Genomic DNA, 24,407 nt, shown 5'->3' with positions numbered 1-24,407 from the left:
TATCTATCTACATCTTATTCTAGAAAGCAGATAAAGGGTGTGCAAAATGTTCTTAAAATAAATGTAAACCAGACTCTGGCATGGCACAACCTATAATGTAGTAGAAGGCAGATGTTTATGAGATATCCTGTGTTCTATGGTACTTCATATATACCTGGTTAGACTTGAGATGAAATGAATAAATTGCTCAAGTTTCATTTGAACTAACACTGATGAGTATTAAAATGTAATTAATGCTTTGTGTTATGGTTAGTTTGCTTGTCAATTTGACATAATCTAGACTCACCCATGAAGGGAGTCTCAATGTAGAACTGTCTAGACTAGGCTGGTTTATGAGAGATTTTCTTAATTGAGTTGATGGAGATGGGAAAAGCCACATTGAAGGTGGGGTCTTGTATTAATCCAGCAGTTCTAATCTGTGGGTCTCAACCCCTGGAAGCCAATATCACATATCCTACAAATTAGATATTTATATTACCATTCACAGCAGTAGCAAAATTACAGTTATGAAGTAGCAATGAATAATTTTATGGTTGGGGTTCACCATAATAGGAGGAACTGTATTACAGGGTCGCAGCATTAGGGAGGTGGAGGACTACCGCTCTAATTGGTTTGGACTGAATGAAGAGAGTGAGCTGAGCATTAGAAGCACACACACATTCATTATTCTCTGCTCCTAATTTTGGATATAACCAACGCCCCCAAGCTCCCACTGTTGTGACTTCCCTGTAGTGATGGACTACAGCCTGGAACTGAGAACTAAAATAAACTATTCCTTAAACCTAAGTTGCCTTTGTCAGAGTTATTTTTATTGCAGCAATAGGAAACAAAACTAACACAGTTTGTTACATGAAAATTATAAAGACTTTATTTGGTTGTTTTATTACTTTAAGAAAGATGATCCAGAAAATAATTTAAGAAAAGTAAAAAAGAAAGACCATCTAGAAACACAAGAGAAAGAGGGGGTAAAATTCAGCAGTTACATGTGTTGGGAATGACCCACATAAATGTTTTGCTTGCCTTATGTAGTAATAGTAGTAACAATACTTTCTCGAATAATATTTACAAGATTTCCTATTTGTTTAATTTTGAGAGAGTGTCATGTAGCCCAAGCTATCCTGGAATTTACAATTAGGCTGAAATTTGCCTTGAACTCCTGATCTTCCTGTGTCTGCTCCGCAAGTACCAGGGTCACCAGAGTCCCCACTCTAAGAAATATGAATTTCTGGGCTGGGCGGATGACCTGATGACCTGAATTCTATCCCTGTAGCTGACAAGGTAGAAGGAGAGAACTGACTACTGAAAGTTGTTCTTTGACCTACACATGTTCTGCAGCATGTTCACAATTATACATTTGAGTACACACATACACAATAAATGTAATAAAAAAAAAAGAAATACACACTTCTTTCTCTTGGAAAGTCAGATTATTTTCTTATATTGTCTTATAGAGGAAACTGTTAATGTGGATGTCTACTTAAGACCTGATATCTTGAATTCACAGTCACCACAATTCTCTATCTTTCTATTTAAAGCCCTTCTTAGCATTCAAATTGTTTTAAACTAAACTAAGTAGGACCCCTGTTTTAAGCCAAATTAAGTGGGAAGAGAAAGAAGAGGAAGGGGTACTGGGGCTGAAATTTTTTTGCTGTAAAATTAATGGGAGATGTATTTGAATAGTTGTGTTCAGGATTCTCTGAAGAACTGTTGCTCAGGAAATGAGAGGAGTAACTAAGAAAAGAAGAACACTCCAGGCATCAAAAACCATGGGAATAATCTATTAAAAAGGGAATGGTACAAAGGACTGAAAGGAAGGACATATAGTGTGACTGGAGTGATAAGGAACAAGGAATACTCCGCAAGATTCAATGCCTTGTAGTATGTACAAATTTGTCTTTATCTTAAAGAGTAACTAGAGCCAATAAAAGAATCTAGGGGGAGAACTTCTAAAATTAGATCGATTCCTGTTGGAGAAGGATAACACTATCAACAGTGCAGAGACAGAACCTGTATATGAGTGTAGGTGTGCCAGAGAATACAGACAAAGTAGTTAGGCAGTACTTTCAACAGGTTGTAGTAGCTTGAACCAGGTATTATGACGGGGAATGGACTGAAGAGATGTTAGGATTTGGTGATGGAGTGAGTATAAGTATGCATGAGAAAGCTGTATCAAGTATTACTTGTAGCTTCTCAATTACATAAAAATCAGAGAGCAGTGGAATCTCGGGAATGGAGAATAGAATGTACAGCTAGGTTTTGGTAGAGATAGGTGTAGGGTGGAGACGGAGAAGCATAGTCATGCTGAGTCTGGGTGCAGGAAGTACTGGGCAATGTCCAGTAACTATAGAATCTAGAAAGTCAGGTTCAGAGATGCAGTTTGGGTGAATCAGAAATAGGTATAATTTTTTTTTTTTTGGTGACATTATGCCATGAATATAGATGTTATCACTTGGAAAAGAAAGGAGTCAGGCTCACATTGTTAGAACTGTCAACCTCTGGTGTTAAAGGAGGAAAAGGCAGTCACTTCCTACTGGTTAATTTGAATCAGTACTAAAAATATTGAATGAACTTGCTGACATGAAGGTCACTGTGGGTCACAGGCAACAGATATTTTGTAGAATTATAGGGCAAAGGAAAATTAGAATGAAGAGAGAAAACTATGTTCTGAAGTACTATGAAAAATTATGTACATCTAAAGAATTTGATTTTACACTCTAGAGGCTGAGTTAGGAGGATTGTGTGGTGGGTGGGGTGCATGCCTTTAATCCCAGTACTCAGGAGGCAGGGGGAGAGACAGGCAGATCTCTGTTTGAGGCCAGCCTGGGCTACAAAGGGAGTTCTAGGCCAGCCATGGCTTCAAAGAGACAGCTGTCTTGAAAAACCAGAAAGAAAGAAAGAAAGAAAGAAAGAAAGAAAGAAAGAAAGAAAGAAAGAAAGAAAGAAAGAAAGGAAGAAAGAAAAAGGATGTTAACTTTGCTAAATTTCAGTTGTTTAAATTTATGTGGCTAATATAGATTCAAACATTTATACATGACAACTTGTCTTGAAAATTTCTAGATAATTTTTTTCCATGCTGGACATGAATCTAGGGTCTCACACACATGCTAGGGTAAACAGTGTACTACAGAGTCACACTGTCAGCCCTTACAAATACTTTTGTGACAGAATTCTAATGTAATGCCTTTGGGATGAGATAACACAGGCTAGAAAATTCCAGTTCTTTGAAATTTAGTAATAGCTAATGACCAATATTATATGCCATGTTCTATTTTAAATATTCATATTTAATCTAATCTTCATAATAATCCTCTAAGCATGTATTACCATTGGTCTCATTTTTATAAGCAAGGTGAAAGGCACAGAGTAACTCAATAATTTACCTAAGTAACTTTAATAAATGTGTAGTTATATTTTCCATTTACCACTTTAGCTTTTATTCCTGGAGTAAGAATCTTGTTCTTGAGGGAGACATCAATCTAACCGGAGGCATTACTAATGTGAGACACACCACACATCATCAGTGTATAGAATTCTGCGTTTTGAAAGATATGTACAAACTAAGAGATCATCTGTAAATACTGATCCCAAACCTGTCCAACTGGTATTGGGCATCCAACAAAGAACTCTTTGTTGGATGTTATGTGTGTTCCCTTCTCCAGACCCCAGGGCCTACTCACTACAGATTACTTTGTATTTAAGAACATTTACTATAATTAGAATGGGTGAGGTCATTTGGGAAGGGAAGAGTCTTTTTTTCATTTAGTCTACTGACTTTGAGGATCACTTTATGTTGTAAGTGCTTTAAAAAAAACAACCTAATTTAGTACTTCTTTGTGTGCCATCCTTTTGATGGGTATTTAGGTTAATTTCAGTTTTGTGCTCTTGTAAATAAACCTAATATGAGCTTTCCTATATAAGGCTTTCTATGGACTATAGTTTCTTTTAGACAATTATTTAAGACAGTTACAGATAAACTGGGTGACAGACTTACGCTACAGTTTTTAAAGGTTGTTTTCCAAACTGGTTGTAAAGCCTTACATTTAAAGCATTAGCCTCCTCCCAACCCCTGCACACAGATTCTTACAAAAAAAAAAAAAAAAAAAAAAAAGACTTATGTGTGAAGAGTGTCATGTTGGATGTCCTACAGCAGGAGTTAACCAAGTTGTGAGCTGAGAATTGAACATGGGTTCTTCTGTGCTGAGCCATCTCTCTAGGCCCCCTGTGTATACTTCTAATTAACTTATATCTTTAGCAGTCCATAGTATGGTCAATCTTTTCCATTTTAGACTTCCTAATCAATGTTCAGTGGTAATTAATCATGATTATAATCTTAATTCTGATAACTAATCATCCTGTCTATCTTTTAAGTGCTTCTTGGCCTTGTACAAATCTCTTAACAAAGTATGCCTTGAACACCTTTGTCTATTTTTTATTATAGATTTTTAAAAATATATTCTAAATACATATTCTAAATACATATTCTTTTGCTAGGTATATGTTTTATAAATATTTTCTCACTTTCACTCTGTGTTTTGCAAAGACCAAATTAATTTTAAAAATTCACTTGTCAGTTTTGGTACATGATTTTTATTTTCTAACAAAGAAATTTTGACCTTGTCCAAGAAAACAAAAAAATTTCATCTACAAATCTTAGTTTTTACACTTAAGTTCATGATTTATATCAAGCATATTTTAAAGTATGGTATAAGGTAAGAACCAATCTTCATTTTTTCCATTAGTATATTTAACAAAATTTTCTCTTATTAAATTCTGACATCTTTGTAGAACATGTTGAATTAAGTGTGTGTGTCTAATTCAGACCTCTGAATTCTGCTCTACTGATGTCTTTATATTAATATTATATGGTATTGATAACTTTAGCTTATAAAACCCCTTGAAAAAATCAGGTAGTATGATTCTCCAAATTACTGTTTTTCAAAACTTTAAGGACTCAGGAGTCCTCTATTTCCCACAAACAATAGTCTAAGTATTTTATAACTTCAGCAGAGATTTTAATAGAGGTTGTATTTAATGTATGGTTCAAATTGGAGAAGTTACATCTTAAAAACAATGCAGGGCAGTGGTGGTGCATGCCTTTAATCCCAGCACTCAGGAGGCAGAGGCAGGGGGATTTCTGAGTTTGAGGCCAGCCTGGTCTACAGAGTGAGTTCCAGGACAGCCAGGGCCACACAGAGAAACCCTGTCTGGAAAAACAAAACCAAACCATCTAACCAATGCATCCTGTTAGGCAGGCCTTTCACTTACATAGGTTTGTTTTTTCAGTGCTAGGGATCAACCCAGGGCTTTGTATATGTCAGCCGAATATTCTATTATGAAACTATATATACTGTTTTTTAAAAAATTTCTTTTAATGTTTCATAGTGTTCATTATATGTCTTGTATATCTTGCATTATATTAATTTATTCCTAAGTACTTTAATTTTTAATACTATTGTTTTGTAAGTAAAACTTTCTCAATTTCAGCTTCCTTTTTTCCAGTATAAAAAGTCTTATCCTGTAATTTGTTAAGTTCACTTATTAGTTCTAATAGTTTTTAAAGATTCTTTTAGCAATTATGTTATTTACAAATATAATTTTACTTTCTTTTTCTAAATACTGAACTTATTTCTCCTTTTTGTTTTATTGTAATTGTAGGACCTCCAACATAGTTTTAATTTTTTAAAAAAATTTATGTACATTGGTGTTCTGCTTCTGTGCATGTCTGTGTGAAGTTTTCAGATCTCCTGGAATTGGAATTATAGTTATGAACTGCTATATGGGTGCTGGGAATTGAACCTGGGTCCTTTAGAAGAGTTGCTAGTGCTCTTAACCATTGAGCTATCTCTCCAGCCCCCATTGGACTTTTTTTTTTTTTTTTTTTTTTTTTTTTTAAACGATTTCATTTTCTAGGGCTGGAGAGATGGCTCAACAGCTAGGTACTTGTTGCTGTTTCAGAGGACCCAGGTTCCTTGCACCCACATCAGGTAGCTAACAACTGTCTGGAACTCAAGTTTCAGGGGAGCCAATGCCCTCTTCTTGCCTCCCTGGGCACCTGTATTCACATAATCAGCTTTGTTGACCATTAGATTCTCACAGTAATGATGTTATAAAATGCTTTGATAATATTAAATGTAATATAATCTGATCCTGCCTTCAGTGAAAAACTATAGGCACAGTTGTAGAAAAAGTAGGACCAAGTTAGTGGGTAAAAGGTAGTTGAGTAGGTTTAGACAAAAGCAGTTTATATTCCTTGCAGACAGCCAAACACTGAACTAAGCCATTTCTATTGAATAGTAACTTGTGATGTAAAATATTTATTTTGTATACTTTTCAGTTATTAAATCTTAGAAGCATTGTTAGTAATATTTTACCAGGAGTAATTAACTTTTTCTCTATTTAAGCCAAGATAGTCTATGTATTCATAACATGTATAATCTTTAAGCACAAAATATAAAGACTATAGACAACCCATACATATTTACCTCAACACTCATCAAAATAAAGTAATTGTACATATTACATGTTTCCTAGAATTTAACCTTTATATTTAATAGTATATTCATAGTAGCTATGAGACAAAAATATGATAAAATAACTTGTCCTTAGGAGTTTCCATTTTAGGTGCTAAAAATACATTTGTGGGAAATAATATAACAAACCAAGATATCTGGAAATGGAGTTACATTTATTTAAAGTGTCATTGATATTTAGAATAGTACCTTTATTTGAAGAAGCAATAATAGCATTCATGAAGTTAAAATTTTAAATATTTTAGCTCTTTTAGCATTAGAATCACGTCATTGCATTTTATATTTACTAAGCAACTATCATATATATTATAGAAGCTGGAAGGAAAAATGTCAATATGGACCTCAAAGATGAACTCATTCATTTTGGCATGCATCATAGTGCTCCAAAGATAGTATACTAACTCTTATGCTGTTTTCTTGTATGTCCTAATGAAGGGTAGGATCAGAAAAATCTATTTAAAGACTGAAATCTTCACTAAGGAAAATATAAGAGTACTAAATTTTATCTGGTAAAGGTCATGCTCTACTGATACTGCCAGAAAAAGTTCAGTATCCGTTTTTAGGTTATAATACTTTTATTCTGTTCCAAAAATCAGAAAGATGAAAAGTCAGAAAGAAATACATTTAGCTCAATTCCATTCAGGTGTAATCCAGAATAATTAATAGTTTACACAGTTCTTAACTTTAAAAAAACATGTGTTTTGGAAGAGGCACCATAAAATAATCTTCAAAGTAGTAAATGTTGTTTTCTATGTTTATAATGATCAAGGTTCTATTTTTAAACTATGTATCTGTGAGGGGGTATGTGCATGTGAATGCAGGTATGCTGGCACCTACAGTTACAGTTGTAAGCTACCACCGGCAGCTGTTGGGCACTGGACAGTCTTCTGTGAGAGCAGCAAGTGCTCTTAACTGATATCTTCTGGCCTGATCCATGGTTCTTTATAATGAAAAGTTTGAATGTTTTAAATTCATTAGACATGGACACAACAAATGTTTAAATTAAAAGTAAAATGGAATTGGTATTTAATATGAGACAGTAAAGACAATACTTTGGGACAAAAATAATAGTTTTGTTTTGGTCAACAAACTCTCTCTACAACTTTGCTATAGTATGAAGAATCCAAAAGCTGGCTATGGCAGCAGTGCCCACAATTCCATCACTTGGGATGCTGAGGCATGTGAGTTTTAAGTTTGATAACATCTTGGGCTACACAGCACATTCCAGGCCAGTCTGAGCTCACTAGCATGTCCATCTGAAAACAAAACAAAAAACTGAAATAAAGAAACAACTCCTCGAAGAGAAAAACTTTACGAATTCAGAATGATCAATAGAAAATATACTTCCAGTTACTTGGAATTGTTAATTAAAAACTGTCATCCAGAGCTGGGCATGGTGGTATACATCTATATTTCCTTGCATTTGGAAGGCTGAAGCAGGAGGATGGAGAGTTCAAGGCCAGCCTGAAGTACATAGACAGTCTGCCTCAAAAAATACAAGAAAAACAAATCCACACTTTTCTTACCTTTTTTTTTTTTTGGCAAAGTACTACAACGTGTAACTTGTAGATCCTTCTGCTTCTGTCATCTAGGTATAAGGATTACAAATATGTGCTCACATACTCACCTTTTAAGTTCAGTTGTTATATAGGCCATATTGTCTTAGAACTATGTAGTTTAGGATGCCCTCAAAATCATGGCATTCTTCCAGCCTCTCCCTCCCAAGTGCTGAGATTATAGGTACATACCACACTTGACTTCAAATACTCTCTTAAGTATAGATATCTATGAACTGGGAAATAAATTCTGATTCAAATGTCTATTATAAAGCAGGATTTCAAAAAAGGACAATATTTATTCAAGTATTATGTCCTAAACTTTTTAGTGTTATTATAAAAGGCAAGCAACCCATAAGCCCTTTCCAGAAGATACTAAGAAACAACCAATCAAACAAAAGAGCTTCAGTACAGTATTTTGAAATTTATATTTTCTAGGGTAAGAGCTTTTTCCAAAAAAGTGTATCACACAAACAAGTGATTCATTTAATAAGACTTTCAGACTTTAATGTTTTCTTACTTGGAATACCAGTGATAACATGTGAAAACTATGTAGATAATCTTTATTTTTTTTGTTCTAGAAATACTTTTTAGAATTTTGTGCTTAAATATAGTTGATATTTTTCCTATTATGTTTGGCCACTTTCTTTCCCTTTGAGTGAGAGGTGCTGTCTGGTAGAAGATACAAGGGAACCCTTAAGGCATCCAAGATCTTACTCAGGCTGTTGGTAACTTGGATGTATACATACATAACACTTCCCTAGCTGCATGTTTAAGATTGTGTACACTTTCTGGTTATGTGTTACATCTCAAGTGAAAGGGTGATGTTAGCAAGGTCCAATGAATTGCATATATAATTTTTTAAGACATATGGGGGGGGTGACAACACCCGTGGTATCTGATGCTCCTAGCAAATTGACTTTTAATCATTTTCAGGTAGATTAACTGTATCTGAGGCTAAAGTAAGTCTTCAATAATGAGAAATTACTAATGTACTATCAGAAGTGTCAAGAAGAACTCAGTATCAGTTTACCTATAAATATGTGTTATAAAACCTTAAGCAACTGGATGATCCCCAAATATGATACCATTGTAGCATGTTTATTTGATTTACAATTGCATATGCTTTTCACTTTTGCTTAAGAGTGTGGCATTATTTTTGTGGTATTATGAGGTTTTTTATGGTATTATGTTGCTAGAGAATAAAAATAAAGTTTGGTTTTGTTACTCAATAATTGTTTTTTATTGGATATAGCTTGTATATATAACAATTGTATATAGCTGAAATTACAATTGTGATTTTAAAAACGCTTTCTATTTTCCTGTTTATTAAGGGGAAAAAAAGAGTTGGTTTATGTAGGAAATATAAACACAATCTGATTCAAAAGTGCCTTTTTTGGGTTACTTTTCCTTGGAACTGTGTTAATTCTCATCACCTCCAAAAGCCTTTGAGAGGATTAGCTGCATAGACCAATACCGTTCTATATTAGTCAGTATTAAGTGTATGATGTCACCTTTTTTTCTCCTCTCCTAAGCTCGTATTTTGAGGGAAAAGAAGACTGGGGGGGGGGGGGTGGAACCTGAAAATAATAAGGCATAAATACCAGATAGACATGATTGACAACCTTATACCCCCAACCTGTCTGAAATGGGTCAAATGTGCTGCAGAACAATGCAATCCAACCAGCAATTCCCCGTAAAAGAGAAAGGGGGTGTGATTAGACTCCAGCTATTAAGCAAGTTGTTGGAAAAACAAAATCAAAAACACCAAAAAACATAGTTCCGTGGTTTGTTTCTGCAACAGGCACAGGTTAAGCTTGTATCTTCTCTCCTAATTAGCTCTCCCCCAAAGGGCTGTGCTGTAAGAGACCGCCTAAATCGCCAAAGCAAGCAGCAACTGGGACAAACACTAAGGGCTTTATGGAGGTCCTTCGACTGTCCCGCAGCATTGGTTATTGATCGTTCACCCCGTCGGGGAAGCGATCGATCAGAATTTGTGCAAGGTGTATCGAGCCACAGTTAAGGAGATGCGGGGGGGGGGGGGGATATAAGCTTCTAATAAAAGAAACGCAGCAACAATAGCGGAGGAACAGCTCTGCCTGGTGACGTAATGGCTGGCAGCGGTCCAGCTTCAGCAGAGCTGCCTCTACTTCAGCATCCAACCTCCCTCAACCCGGTCCAGCCTCGACAGAGCTACCGGAGCTGCTACTTCTTACGATGCTTCTCTGTGGTCGCCACCAACGCCTTACGTGGAGGTCTGGGACATTGAACAAAGGGTGTCCCACTGCCTTAAGTTGTCGGGGCACGCATACTCTCTCTCTCACACTTCTCCAACCCCCTCAGGCACCGAGTCCATCAGCGGCTTAAGTTGAGGGAGAGGGAAAGACAGGAGTGTCTCAGTGTCCCCAGACTGCCCTCCGGCCACCTCCCCCAGCCCCGACCCCTTCCGTCTCGGCAGGAGTGGATCCCGGCGGCCCCGCTCCCCCGCTCGCCGGTCCTCCCGCCTTACCTCTGCCAGGTAGAGGTTGAGGAGACAGAGCGTGGAGAACTGTAGGCAGGAGGGGAAGCAGTAGAGCAGCCAGTGCGGGAAGAAGTGCAGGCGAGAGGGTGGCCGCAGCAGGGGCAGAGAGCCGCTGAGGGAGAAGGCGGCCGAGAAGAGCGTGGTCCTGAGCGCTGCCCACGCGAGACACAGGAAGAGGCAGAGGCTCTGGTAACTGAGCCGCCGCTCGCGGTACAGGAGCAGCCGCCACAGCTGCAGGTAGGCAAAGGCGAAGAGCGCGGCGTAGAGCAGCGCGTGCAGCACGCTCAGCGCCAGCTGCACCGAACCGGGAACCGCGGCGCCCGAGGCCGCGACGGCGCCCCCGCCGGACGTCGAGGGTTCGCGGCCGGCCGTGGGGACCGCGGCGGCCGCCGGCCCGGACACTGATACCCTCATGAGGGGACGCGAGCAGCGGGGAGGGAGCGCGGGAAGGAAGCGGCCCGAGCGCCCCCCGGACCTCCCGCCCGCCCCAGCCTGCGGCCCCGGGCAGCGCCGTGACAGGAGTCGCAGCCCCGCGCGATGGCCGCGGCTGCCCTCGGGCCCGCCTCCCCTTCCCCCCGGGGGGCTCGGTTCCTCGGGCCGCGGCTCGGCTCCGCAGCAGCAGCAAACAACTCTCGGCTGGAGACAATCAGCTGAGAAACCCGAGCTTTTGAGGCGCTCGCTCCGCACTGTGAGCTGCCGGCGATTGGCCCGGGCGGGCGCGCCCTCCGGGCGCCTCACTCGGAATACCACAGGCCTCAGAGCCTGTCACTCCAGAAGCCTTTGATCTGATTGGCCTTCTGCTTTCTCCTCTTTTACCCCCGCCCCTCTTCCCACCCACGCTGCTGATTGGCCCAGCAACTGCAAGACTTCCTCGCGCCGGCGGGAGGACTCCAGATTCTGTCACCTGGGGCTGTTCTCGCTCCGCCCCCTGACCGTCCATTGGTTGGAGGATCTCTTACGTAAGGAGCACGAGGAGCAGGCGGAGCCTCGGGGGTTGTTTTTTCGCCCAAGAGACTGATTTTGCGGAGGCAGTGCCGGCCGTGGGCGGTGAGCTTCTCAGGTAGGCGTAGTTGCTTTGGGAGCCGCCGTAGGGACCAGCCCCTGCCCCGCCTTCTGTCACCATCTCTACTCTGATGGCGGGACGTGCTGTCCTCAGAGACCTTTCATCTCTGCACGAGAATCTCAGGCAGGTGGGTAGCAGCGCGGGCCTCAAGACTTTGCCTGCAGGATTGCATGCACATCAGCACTCGGCAAACGTCCCTCCAGCCAGGTTGCTTGCTGATTCAGTTCACCTGTTTCTGGGGGCACCAAACGACGCTGGTTTTGATTTCATTTCCCCCCCTTTTCTTTTTCTGAGCTGGAGGAAACACGGGGCGAGGAAAGCGAATGAAGCAAAGCGCGAGCGGAAACTGTAAGTAATCAACCCTTTCTTCTCTTGGGAAGAGGTCCTGAAGGATGGTGGTCCTGGGAACAGATGAACGTTGAGGCCTTCTCCAAGGGGAAGGTGATTCTTCGAAACTTGCAATTTAGAAAGCTCTCTTGGGCGCAGGGGTGGGCAGGGGAGGGGTGGGGGGAGCGCGGAGCAGTAACAATGTGGTGATTGTCCAGAATGGAAGAGTTTGTGTGAGATTCTGCTTGTGTGTTGGAACAAGTGGTGCTATTCTCATCAGAGACTGAGAGATACAAAATAAGAGGTATATTTCTGCTTTAAATAAGTGAGGAACGGTTGTATGTTGGCCACTACATGAAGGTTTTTTTTTTTGTTTTTTGTTTTTTGTGTTTTTTTTGTATTTGGTATTTGGTAGCAAATCAGTCAAAGTAATGCAAGATGAGGAAGGATCCTGTGTTCTCAGAGTGAGCCTCTCATTGCAGATTCAGTGCTTCTGTAGACAGCATATTTACTGGAGCATCCAATATCCAGCCTTTCCTAAATACTCCCTCCTTAAGGTCTGCTTAAGAAGATGGCTGTTTCTCAGTCCTCCACCACCAAGTACATGTTACAAAGGGGCTTAAGATCTGTTCTGTACTTATTCTGGTCCAGTAGTTTGCCAGACACCAGACAGTATTACCATCCACAAGTGTAATCATGCACACACATGTACAATAATGATAAAATGAAAAGAAAGCCCTAAGTCTGTGTTTATTCAGTGGTAGGCTCATCAGGAAGACTATAATGAGGCAGGAGACTCTCCAGCATTTAGATGTTGTCTTTTTCTCATTAGCTGTATGGTGGAGGCTATGTTACAGATGTTTAGCCAGATACACATGTGGATGGTCAGCTTTGACTGAAAGGGAAAGGGGAAGTGCAGGATTGATTTTTGGTTCTTGTTTATAATGTTCTGTCTTCCATGATGTTTTACTCAGCACAGGCTAAGCTCGCTGCAAGGTCTTTATACAGATGCGGATCCTTCAGAGAACTTGAGTACACAGCAGTACAGATCAGCAGCCAGCAGGTCTCGTTCTGCGTGCCCTAGAGCATGGTTCTCCATGGTCCTTGACCTTGTCCTGTGACAGGTCCTGCCAGTTTTATCATTATCTTGGCAGGATCTCAAACTGGTTTTGGAGTATATGGGCTTTTGTTTCAAGGCTGAGGTGGTTTGGTCAGCATGCTACTTGGAACAAGGAATAGTTTGGGTGTAAGTTACATTTTATGTTTGCATATTGCCTGTCTTTGCTGGTGCTTCCTGGAATCTGTGTTTGCATACCTTGTTAAATACAACCAACAGCAGCTACTATACAATACGAATCTGTTTGCAAGCCTCTTAGTGCTTAAAATAAGCTTGTTAACGGTAAGAACTTTGGTACACACTCATTGTAGACTCATTAGGTATGTCTCATCTCCAAATTGCTGTAGCAACAGTTTTGCCAACTTGAGGTGGCTCATTTATTGATTATCAATGTCAGATAACCCTTTTCTTGTGGTGCTCAGACCAGTTTTGAGGTCTGTTTGACCTCCTAGCTAGTACTTCAGAGTTTTTGTTAAAACATTTTTCTTTTTTTAAAAAGATTTATTTATTTATTTCTTGTATGTGAGTACACTGCTGCTGTCTTCAGACACACTAGAAGAGAGCATTGAATCCCCATTACAGATGGTTGTGAGCCACCATGTGGTTGCTGGGAATTGAACTCAGGACCTTTGGAGGAGCAGTCAGTGCTCTTAACTGCTGAGCCATCTCTCCAGCCCCACTTTAGAGTTCTTGTTAAGGCAGCTGCTCTTTCCTATCTTGTGTACCAGTGGACATACACTGGTTTAAGCTTCAGAAGTAGGTCCTCAAATCTTGATGACTTAGCATTTTCCAAGTCTCCCTTGAGCTCATTACGTATTAGCTAAGGGTTCTTTGTGCTGTATTCCTACAGTCACAGTACCTACCAATTTAATTAAACATTTCTGGAAATAAAGTGCCTGCCACATGCTGGCTGTTGAAACTGTTGACCGACCCCCACCCCACCCGCACCCCCTCGCTCGCTTGCCCCACATTGAAGTCACGAGGTATCATACACAGCGTGAGCAGGGGTGGAATGAGGAAGCTCAGTGAAACCTGCCTTACACCTATGAAGAGTACTGAACCAAGGAGCAGCCACACCCAGGGAGGCAGGCCACATTTCTCCCATGGTTCTCATCAATTTGTGTAGGTGTGTAGAATTTTGAAGCACGGAGCGCTGCTTTTGTACCCTTTCTCCTTACTGGAGGGAAAAGTCATTTTCTGTCAGTATTTTCTGTTATCTCTGTCTTTACTCTGTGCACGCTGATATTCTCTCCCACCCACATTCTCTGTCCTTTAGTTTAAAGAGCCTTGTAGTAGGAAGGCAAGCCTCTGAGCAGTACATCTTATTTTCCGTGTATGGGTTTGTCCATTCTTTTGTAGCCGGATGGGGTAGATTTGAATAGTAGTGGAAGATGTGGCAGACTTACTTACATGCAAATAAAAGGTGAAAGATTGTAAACGGCGAGGAACAAAGAATATAAATAATAGCCTTTCAAATAAAAATGAGATGATTTCTGTAAAGAAGGGATGCTAGCCAGGTATGATTACAGCTCGTCCCTGTATTCTCAGCATTCTGGAGTCTGAGGCAAGAGAATCACCATGAAGCCAAGCTAGCCTACACAGTGAGACCATGTCTGAAAAAGCTGAAGAAAGGGAAAAAGGAATGTCTTTGTGGGCTTCACAAGTTGCCTTGATACTTATTCTTGCCTCAGTTTTTTTCTTCGGAGATAACTGCTCTCAATTTGTATTCATGTGTTTTGGCATAGACTTAACTGATTTCAATTAACTTTGGCTCTTGATGTTGTGAAATATATTTAGCCTCTGTCAGCGCCTCACCTTTCACTTTCTCCCTTTGTGTCTCCTCATCCATTCAGCTTTGGTTATTATAGTTTTAGTTCTGGCAGACTCCACATTCTCTGTGCTTCTAAGTATTTTTTTAAATAGTCTAATATTATCAAAGGTGGAACGATTGTGGGATTACTGATGCGTTCCTGCCCCGGCCCCTGACTGGTAACCACACTTTCACAGGTGTAGTCTCCCCTGTCCAGTCACAGAAGATCGCTAAAGTCAAACCTTTGGAGCTGCAGAGCACACTGGGAAGAGGAATAGTGTGCCAACTCTAATGTCCAATTTAGTCTAAAGTAATTGAATTGTAGCCTCAAGACAAGGAAATAATTGATGGTTTGCCTTTCAGTGATTTAACCTAATATTTTGGTGTTTAATTAGGTTGTTATTATTTCATATAGTAATGAATGCTCTGTAGTTATTTCCTTAGCCACAGAAATACATACAATTTCCTCCAGAATACAAAGAAAACAGTGAGCTGCATATGTAGCAGAGGATGGCCTAGTCGGCCATCACTGGGAAGAGAGGCCCCTTGGTCTTGCAAACTTTATATGCCTCAGTACAGGGGAACAGCAGGGCCAAGAAGTGGGAGTGAGTGGGTAGGGGAGCAGGGCAGAGGGAGGGTATAGGGGACTTTGGGGATAGCATTTGAAATGTAAATGAAGAAAATATCTAATAAAAATGTGGGAAAAAAGAAAACAGTGAGTGACCTATTTTAAAACATTTTCACTAATAAAGCAGCCCTGAAATAGGTTGCTTACAATGGTTAGAATTTATAATCAGTTTTAATTTTAAGGATACCTCTTGATGAGGTGTCATTGAGATTACATTTTTATATACCTTTTACAGCTGCCACTTCTTATTTTACTTTCAGCTTTTAAACAAAACTCAGGATTAAAAACTGAAGGCAGATTTGTTCAGTGATAGTTACTTGGTCCAATGAATTTCAGAAGTATTAAATAATCCATGAATCATTAGTTTCATTCTTTTTTTTTTCAAGGACACCTGCTGTCTAGGGAGAAATATCTCATTGATCATCTTGGATGAGTGGAGCCTATAGCCAGATCTTTATATTTTCTTTATAAAGTTGTCATTTTATTCTTTGTTGAAAAACTTTGCCCTTACTCTTAGGAATCTATCTATCTGTCTGTCTGTCTATCTATCTATTGTGTCCTATTTCAGATTAAAAGATGAAAATTCTCATCTATATCTGTGAGTGTAGTTATGCTTTTTATAAATATGGTATTTTTTATGTTACCTTAATTTCCTTAGGGGGTTGGAATGTATGTCTCTGGTAAATTGCTTGCCTAAGCTATCTTCATTTAAACTTTGATAGTATAGAAAAACTCTCAGAGATTTTTTTTTAAAAAAAAATTGAAAACTGCAAAATAGCAGACAAAACTGAGAGCAGGCCAAGAAGGAACGTGCTAAGCACACCAAGGAAGAAGGTGACAGTAGAATGGATGGCTAGATCAGACCAGGTTCAGAAGGTAGGACTGGACCAGCCAGTTAAGATTGAAGTGTATAACCAGTGTGAAATAGTATGTCCTAAGCATTAAAGTAGGCTTCTGTTCAGGACGCAAGTTCTTGCATAGTGTGAGTAGACCTCTTGCAGGAGATTTAAAAGGTAGTAACTCCATAGCAGACTTTGCATGTCTTGTTCCCAACCAAATGGTGTTCAGCAGTGGCTGGAGTATTTGTTGTACAGTAGCTGTAAATGGGTCAAACAAAATGTCCAGTTTTAAAAATGAGTTGAGCCAGGCTTGGTGGTATAGGCCTGTACTCCAAGCTATTCAGCAGGCTGGGGCACGAAGATCATAAATTCAAGGCCAGCTTGGATAGCTGATTGATACCTTGTTTTAAGAAAGTAAGAAGATGGCTGGCCTAAAGATGAGTGCTAGAGTGCTCGCCTAGCTTGTACACGGCTTTGAATTCATTCTTTAACACAGGAAATAGAAAAGGATTGGATAATATTTTAAATCAATTTTAGAATGTTCAAGAATTTTAGTACACTTGATCTTAGACAAAAGGCCGAGAAGCGATTCAAGAATTTTAGTGAAGATGTAAAACTTAATAAGCATTTTGTAGATATCTTTGATTTCTTTTGCAGATACCAAAAATTAAGTATGTTATTGAATGACTGTAATCCAAGGACTCAAGGCAACAAATGGGTGTTATAAGTTTGAGGGAGCTGGGCCTTCAGACTAGAACCTTGTCTCAACCTACCACACAGAATACAGAGTCAACAACAACCATAGCATGGATGTACACCCAGTCCTCTCCAAGGCCTGCAAATGTAGTTAGCTTAGTGATACAGTTCTATTCCTAAACTTTCTTAAACAGTCCCCAGCACTGTGAAAATATAAAACGAAATCAAAGTATTATCAATTCAGTGTTCTTATTTATGATTCCCCCTCAGAATTTCTTTTTCACTAGAAGGAAATAAAGGTCTAGTAAAATCAAGTCATGTAGTGATTTAACTGTTCATTTGGTAGCTTTAAAGTTACAAATTTAGTCTAACAGAACTTGTTGATCTGCTGCTCTGTGCCAGGGATCGCTTCAAGCAGTAGAACACGGCAGTGAAGAAAACAGACAAGTCTCCTGGCACGCGTCTCCAGGCACAGCTCATGATGTCTTCTGGCTTCAGTGTCTTTAGAGCTGGTGTTGCATTGGTTTTGATGTGCAGTTTTTACAAGTCAACTGAAGACTCTCTCCCAGAACTGACTCCTCAGCAATATTTCAGCACACTGCAGCCAGGAAAAGCCTCATTAGTTTATTTCTGCCAAGTTGGTAAGTATCTCTTAAAATTCTTACATGACTCTTGAGGTACTTATTTTGCTGTAGTCAGGACACTCAGTGGGAACTTCCTGTCGGTTATAGCCATATGTGCTATAATGCTGTTTCTATGATTTGCCTGCTTGCATGATGCAGGCACCTTAGCCTTCCTCTGTTTCTTTCCTCATCTGCTATGATACAATAGTGATTGTCTTATAAACTTAGTGTGAGGATTAAATGGGTTTATACATTACTTATTCATAGAAAACACTACTTCAGGGTTACTGAAAAACCATTTGAATTTCATGGAGTTACTTCTGGAGTATACATCCTTATTCTTTAGCATGTAGCTGTTTGAGTAATTTTATAAAAGCTGGATATGTAGTTTTAGCCATGATTTAGCTTACTATTCTATATCTTGCTTGGGCTGTGTCATTAATTATACTGAGCTAACTAAAATGACTATTGAACATAATTATAATGGTTTCATTTAAGCCTTCATGTCAGTAACAGTACAATTGTATTGGAATTACCAAAATGAGTTCACATCTCCAGACACTATTTTTTTGCTTTTTTTGTTTGGTTTGGTTTGGTTTGGTTTGGTTTTGGTTTTGGTTTTGGTTTTGGTTTTTCGAGACAGGGTTTCTCTGTGTAGCCCTGGCTGTCCTGGAACTCACTTTGTAGACCAGGCTGGCCTCGAACTCAGAAATCCGCCTGTCTCTGCCTCCTGAGTGCTGGGATTAAAGGCGTGCGTCACCACGCCCAGCGCTCCAGTCACTGTTTAATCTTATTTGTGATTTGGTATTTTAAAGACAATTTGAAAGTTTCCTATATGTGTATAAGTATGCTGTGGATACGGTATCTAACTTGTTCTGGATGGCCAGAATCTGCTTGCCCACCTCCTTAATGGACGCTGGGGCTTCTGAAGATGGTGGTAAAGGTCAGGTAACAGCTGTGGCCTGGGTCACAGGCAGACATCATGTGGTTGGCTTTGAACCTCTGTTGTGTGTGCACTGTCAGGACACAGTCCTGCTGGCTGCCTTGAGTGTGAGGGGTTGAAGTGGGCTTGAGGAAGTGCAGGCATGGGAAGTGCACCGTGTTCATGGCCAGTTTGCATAGGTTGGTGTTGAGGTGACTGGGGTGGGGACATGGACATGCAGAGATGTGGTGACACTGGTCTTGGTGCCAGATATTGGGTGGTTGAGGTCCCAGTAGGTGGGTGTGCTTAACTTGAGCCTGTGGAAGCGATGTGGTAGAGGGCCCCGTTGTTGATGCACCGGTGCTCTCCACCAGCAAGTGCACCAGTGGCGTGTTGTTATAGGGCTCCACCACGGTGCCTGAGACCTTAGGTGACCATATGATTCCAACGGTGTTCATGCTGCAATCTGGGTACTCCTCTCAGATCTTGCTGATGAGCTGTGCACCTATGCCTGAGCCCTTGTGCTGCCCACTGAGTGTGTGAGTTAGAAGCTCTGCAGGTAGTTACAATGCTCACACTCCTCTGTTCCTGGTGAAGATGAAGTTGTCAGGCCAGAAGAGCAGCCCCAAAGGCTCAGACATCACATTGTCTGTGGTGCTGGGCTCCATATCCCCTAGGGCATCTATGGGCATACACTTCTGAGAGCATGAGTCATTGTAGGAGACTCCAGTCTTCTCCAGCTATAGCAGCACTGAGTCACCAAGGTAGCCTCCAGCAGCTCATTGCTGATCACTTGCCAAAATTTGGTATGGATCTGGTTCCTGTACTGGCCTGCCTGATACACACAATCTCCCTCATGGTGGCGTATCTGTGCTGGGGTGCTGACTCAAACTTGATACTTTTTACATATATGCTTTAAATAAATTTTTAAGGTAACTTCCAAAATTAAACTATCCTGTGATAACAGAAATAAGAAGAAACAATAGAAAACTATGTGTCTTGGTGTGTTTGTTTTGAAGGCTAGATACACAAATACTTAATGAAAAATAATTTTTTGTGTGTTCAGATTTTACCTTTAATTTTAAATATTCATCTTTTAAAAGATCAAATTCAATAATATTCATTCAACATTTCTTGTTTTAGGTTCTCTAAGTAACTCTGTGTTTCTTGAAGAACTAAAAGAAGCTGTCAAGCCTCTCCAGGACTATGGGATTTCAGTTGCAAAGGTAGACAGATATTTATGTTAATAAAATATTAGTGACAGACATTTACAACCCTCTGACCTAAGACTGCATATCTGAAAACACATTCACAACTTTTTCCAAACTGGAAAAAACTGAGTTTATTTTCCTTGCTTTCCTCCCTGAGTTTCGGTAGGAGCACAGGAAGAGCTCCGGTGAGTGTACAGTGGTGCCTGGGGAGAAGAGCCACTTAGCTCCCTCAGCTCTGGGACTTTAACTGCGGTTCTCAAGAACCTGTTCTACCAGGGTATTCTGAGCCTGAGCTGGGGTTTTCTTTCTTTTGTTCTGTAGCTGTTCCACAGCAGCCGCAATTCAGTGGTCATTAACTTTCTATTCATTTCACTGGAAGGAACAAAGTGGAGATGATTAACATCTTTTTGGCTTTGTCTTTTTCTGTGTTTACAATTGTTTACAAATTGTTTATACTATAGTTTGGGACCTGTCTTAGTCAGGGTTTCTATTCCTGCACAAACATCACGACCAAGAAGCAAGTTGGGGAGGAAAGGGTTTATTCAGCTTACATTTCCACATTGCTGTTCATCACCAAAGGAAGTCAGGACTGGAACTCAAGCAGGTCAGGAAGCAGGAGCTGATGCAGAGGCCATGGAGGGATGTTCTTTACTGGCTTGCTTCCCCTGGCTTGCTCAGCCTGCTCTCTTATAGAACCAAGACAACCAGCCCAGAGATGGTCCCAACCACAAGGGCCTTTCCCCCTTGTTCACTAATTGAGAAAATGCCTTACAGTTGGATCTCATGGAGGCATTTCCTCAACTGAAGCTCCTTTCTCTGTGATAACTCCAGCTGTGTCAAGTTGACACAAAACTAGCCAGTACAGGACCTTTTTTTTTTTTTTTTAGAATAAAAATATAAATAAAGTAAGTCAATTTGAAGATACAATTTTTTTTTTCTAAAAAAGTTCAAATTTGCTATGGATTTCAATGGACAATTTCCACATGTGTCAGGTTAGGTAACATCTAAGACTTTTATTTAATTTATCTTAACATGAGAAGTCACCTATTGAAAGTTTTAATTCTTTCAGATTAGTGCCCACTGGCTTTTTGCATACATTTATTAATTCTCAGCTCAGCTACCACCCTCCTCCCAGAGATGATTTGCTTCTTGTCTGTAGGGAGACTACCTAGGCAGGAAGGTGGAACAGTCCGTGTACCTTACAAAATCCCAATCAGACTACAAACTTCCTCTTCTCAGTGTTCTGTATGTAATAAGGCTTGATTTGCTTATGACAGCCAAGTCTGTTCTAGACCAGCACGCATCTAAAGTTTAGAAATGACAGGTTAGAGATAGATACTCAGTGGCTAGGAGCTCCAGCTGTTCCTGCAGAGGAGGATTGAATTTACTTCCCAACACCTGCATGGCAGCTCACGACCATCTGTAACTCCAGTTTCAGGGAATCTGATTACCTCTTCTGGCCTCCACCATCACCAGGCTTCTAAACACACACACACATATTCATGGTCATAAAATAAAAATAATCTTTAAAAATGAAGTAGTTATATATACTACTGAAGACCATGATTGTGCTGTTTAGTAACAGGTAGAGAAGAACCTAGACTTGTGTATCTGTAACTGGAGGAGAATATTAGGATTTATGCTTAGGCTATCACTGTTATTATGGACATTTTGATGTCATGGTTGAGAACACTTAGAAACCCCAAAGGGAGGCAGTAAATCACAGATCCACACTAAAGGTTTAGCTTGGTCCTTGCTGTGTAAGAAGTAAATATTTACAAGTAAAAAGAGCTTCCTATATTGAGTATTCTTCAGATGACCCTGTCTCTTTGGAAAGGCTATATATAAATATGGGCTTACATCCCATTCACAGATCATCTTAGTTACTAAGAGTGTCATCGGTGTAGGTGTATTCACAACTTCAGTCCCATGCTGAAGAAATGAAGGCTTGTTGCTAAGTGTTGAAATGGAAAGTGACATGGTGCTGGGGAAGAGTAGCATTTGAGAATTTCCTAAAAATTAATATTGACAGACACAGGTAGATGAAGAAAATACCAAAATCTAGATGTCTTTGTGAGCATGTGAGACAACTGACTTTAGTTAAGGTTGCTTGAATGGTGATAAGTCAGTTATTTAGTGAAACATCTTACTGGTGGTTACACCAGGGAAGGAAAAGACTACCTCTCCCTCTGCCACCGTTAGTTGCTAGAAGCTCCTCCAGGATGGGTGGAGAGAAAATATAAGTGGACTAAGTATTCCAGTTAAGATAACTTTTCTCAATCTGGAGAAAGCAACCTAGTCCCACTTTATGCAACTTAAACATGTGTCTAAAATAAAGACTTGACATATTTTTAAGGTAAATGGAGGAAAAAGAAATATACAAATGAGATAACCGAAACAAAGTTTCATGACTGTATCAAAGTTGGTTTTAAAACAAAAGAAAACAAACAAACAAATTCATCCCTGACGTTTTTCGTCTCAGGAGTCATGGGCCCTTGGGTTTGTTTTTAAAACTTTTCAAGTTCAGCCACTCACATTCCACTCTTCCTCTCCTGGTTACCCTGTCACCGAGGGGACCCAGTGATGTCCCAGAAAGGCTTCTTCTTTTGCTCTTACCCCACTACAGACCCCTTTCTCCATGTATGATGGCAGACTTCCTATTGCAGTCACAGTAAATTAAAACCCCGAGTGTCACAGAGACTGCCTTGTCTGTGACACACTCTCTGACTTCTACCTTGTTTATGTTCCTAAAGCATTCAGTTCATTTTCCTCTTCCCTGAGTCTGCCACGGCTGCCATTACCACAGGACCTTTGCACGTACTTTTACCCTAGGCACATATTTAAATATTTAAATGTCTCCCTTCAGTTCTCAGTACCAATGTCACCTTCTCAGAGAAGCCTTCCTTGATTATCTGTCTCAAATGCTCTGCTGTATTCTGTCCCTTTACTGTTTGTAATACTACTTAGCTTTATGTATTAATTATGTAATGTTTATACTTTTAAAATGTAAATTCAAAATAAAGTTTCTTATTTGCGACTTAACTGTATCCCCAGTGATTAACATAATGCCATATCTTCAGACTATAATGAATGAGTGTATGGATCTCTTATCATAACATCGAGTGTTCCTATAGTTTGCACTTCAAAATAAAAAAACCCTACGTACACTAAAGTTCTTTTGGTTCTGGCTGAGTTAATTCTAACTTTCTGTTCCTTATGTCTTTCCTGTCAGTTCCCTTTTTATATATATATTTAAACAAATGTTCCTCAGTTGTCATTCTGTTTCTTCAATTTCTGTATACATAACTAACAACAATAAAGTCCTGCTCCGTCAAAGCAAACACAACCCTTAATCAAATTCAGAACAGAATAACTGCCTCTCCAGCCTTTGTTTTGGTTAGTTGTAATGGTGGCCCTTCATCTCCCAAGCTGGAAACGTGTGTGCTTTCCTTACGGCTTTCATCTGTATGGTGATGTGTGTACACACTCTTCACTCTTGATCAGCCTCTTAATCTTAAGTCTCTGTGGCTTCCCTCCAGGTCTAAGTCCTTGGCCTATACGTACATTATTGCCTCCTGGTGTTGTGCCCTGTCCCCTGTCTTATTTTCATGACTGGTCTCAGTTACTCCACATAAGTTTGGGTTGTGAGTGGTCTGGCTGCTCTGACAGCGCACACTTGGCTTAGCACTGTGCTTGTGATTGCTGCTGGTACTCTAGTGTGTTCTTATTGAGAGAGAAGCGGTCTCCTTTTGAGAACTGTCAGTGAATTCCCACACAGTGACATCGGCCAATGCCAAGGGTACCTTGACCATCCTGACCTGCAGCAGAGGATAAAGACATTTTTTAGTGGGACACTTCTTTTTGTCAAAGCAAGGTTCTGTTAATAACAGTAAAGGAGTTGATGGACTAGGGTTAGGAGACCAGCAGAGCTGCCATACTATGTGGAGTGCCATACTGTGTGAGCTGCCACACTGTGCCCAGGCACTGAATTGCTGTCATGGACCCAGTTTACGTTCACTCTTTCAGCTAAGTCCTCACTCTGCCCTGAGCTTCACTCTCAGCCTCTGCTTTTTGGTTTTTTTTTCATGGCTGTTTATCTCGCCTTAAGCTTTCCCTTCCTGTTTTCCTTCCTGACCACCTGATTCTTAAGTAAAATGTAGTTAAGTATAAACTTGCAGAAGATGAAACATCACGAGTTGTAGAGACCCCGTCCTTCCTGTGGTTTCCTCAGGTGTGTGAGTGAGCAATGACAGCATAAGTCAGAAAAAGTGAGACACAGAATTTAACCTGGAGACAGGCAGTGATGTTTAATTCTCCCTGTTTGACCCTGTGATGCATAGTTTGACCCTTAAATGTAATCTTTTAAAGGTTACTTGTGTTGAAGAAGAAGCGTCAAGGTACTGTGGGGAAGAAGAGGGTTTGATGAAAGCGTATTTATTCAGGTAAGTTCTCTTTGGCGTGTGATTGTTACTAATGCAAGGTGATTGTTTTAGACTACTTAGAAGTATTTAAGAAATCACTGGGTCACATGGAAGGAGTTACAGAGACAAAGTTTGGAGCTGAG

General features: G+C 40.2%; 2 protein-coding genes and 1 pseudogene across 21 annotated transcripts in view; 1 reads left to right on the top strand and 2 right to left on the bottom strand.

Annotated features, from left to right (window-relative positions):
• Nucleotides 1–11,329, bottom strand: part of Gpr137c (G protein-coupled receptor 137C) — a 63,051-nt gene extending 51,722 nt beyond the window's left edge. For 2 of the 6 annotated variants that reach the window (XR_874367.3, XM_006519544.4), the window contains exon 1: nucleotides 10,596–11,329. Coding sequence is in view for 5 of the 6 variants with exons in the window: in XM_006519544.4 (XP_006519607.1) it covers nucleotides 10,596–11,021 (426 nt within the window). In the remaining variant the exon portion in view is untranslated. Of the gene's footprint in view, nucleotides 1–8,011; nucleotides 8,119–8,420; nucleotides 10,449–10,595 lie in introns of those variants that run through there. The other 4 variants (XM_017316191.2, XM_017316190.2, XM_017316192.2 and 1 more) reach the window with 4 other exon arrangements.
• Nucleotides 11,330–11,462: 133 nt separating this feature from the next.
• The window catches only part of Txndc16 (thioredoxin domain containing 16), an 85,104-nt gene continuing 72,159 nt past the window's right edge, over nucleotides 11,463–24,407 (top strand). For 6 of the 15 annotated variants that reach the window (XR_001781157.2, XR_001781156.2, XM_030248014.1 and 3 more), the window contains exons 1-5: nucleotides 11,468–11,797; nucleotides 11,965–12,018; nucleotides 17,490–17,728; nucleotides 19,776–19,858; nucleotides 24,212–24,285. Coding sequence is in view for 11 of the 15 variants with exons in the window: in XM_030248014.1 (XP_030103874.1) it covers nucleotides 17,566–17,728; nucleotides 19,776–19,858; nucleotides 24,212–24,285 (320 nt within the window). In the remaining 4 variants the exon portion in view is untranslated. Of the gene's footprint in view, nucleotides 11,798–11,964; nucleotides 12,112–12,971; nucleotides 13,244–17,489; nucleotides 17,729–19,775; nucleotides 19,859–24,211; nucleotides 24,286–24,407 lie in introns of all 15 variants that reach the window. The other 9 variants (NM_172597.3, NM_001310534.1, XM_006519520.4 and 6 more) reach the window with 8 other exon arrangements.
• Nucleotides 18,571–19,490, bottom strand: Gm15765 (predicted gene 15765; annotated as a pseudogene).

The sequence above is a fragment of the Mus musculus genome, chromosome 14 (assembly GCF_000001635.26).
Source record: "Mus musculus strain C57BL/6J chromosome 14, GRCm38.p6 C57BL/6J".
Classification (NCBI taxonomy): domain Eukaryota; kingdom Metazoa; phylum Chordata; class Mammalia; order Rodentia; family Muridae; genus Mus; species Mus musculus.
The sequence above is the reverse complement of the archived record's forward strand: the minus strand, read 5'-3'. Positions and strand labels throughout refer to the sequence as shown.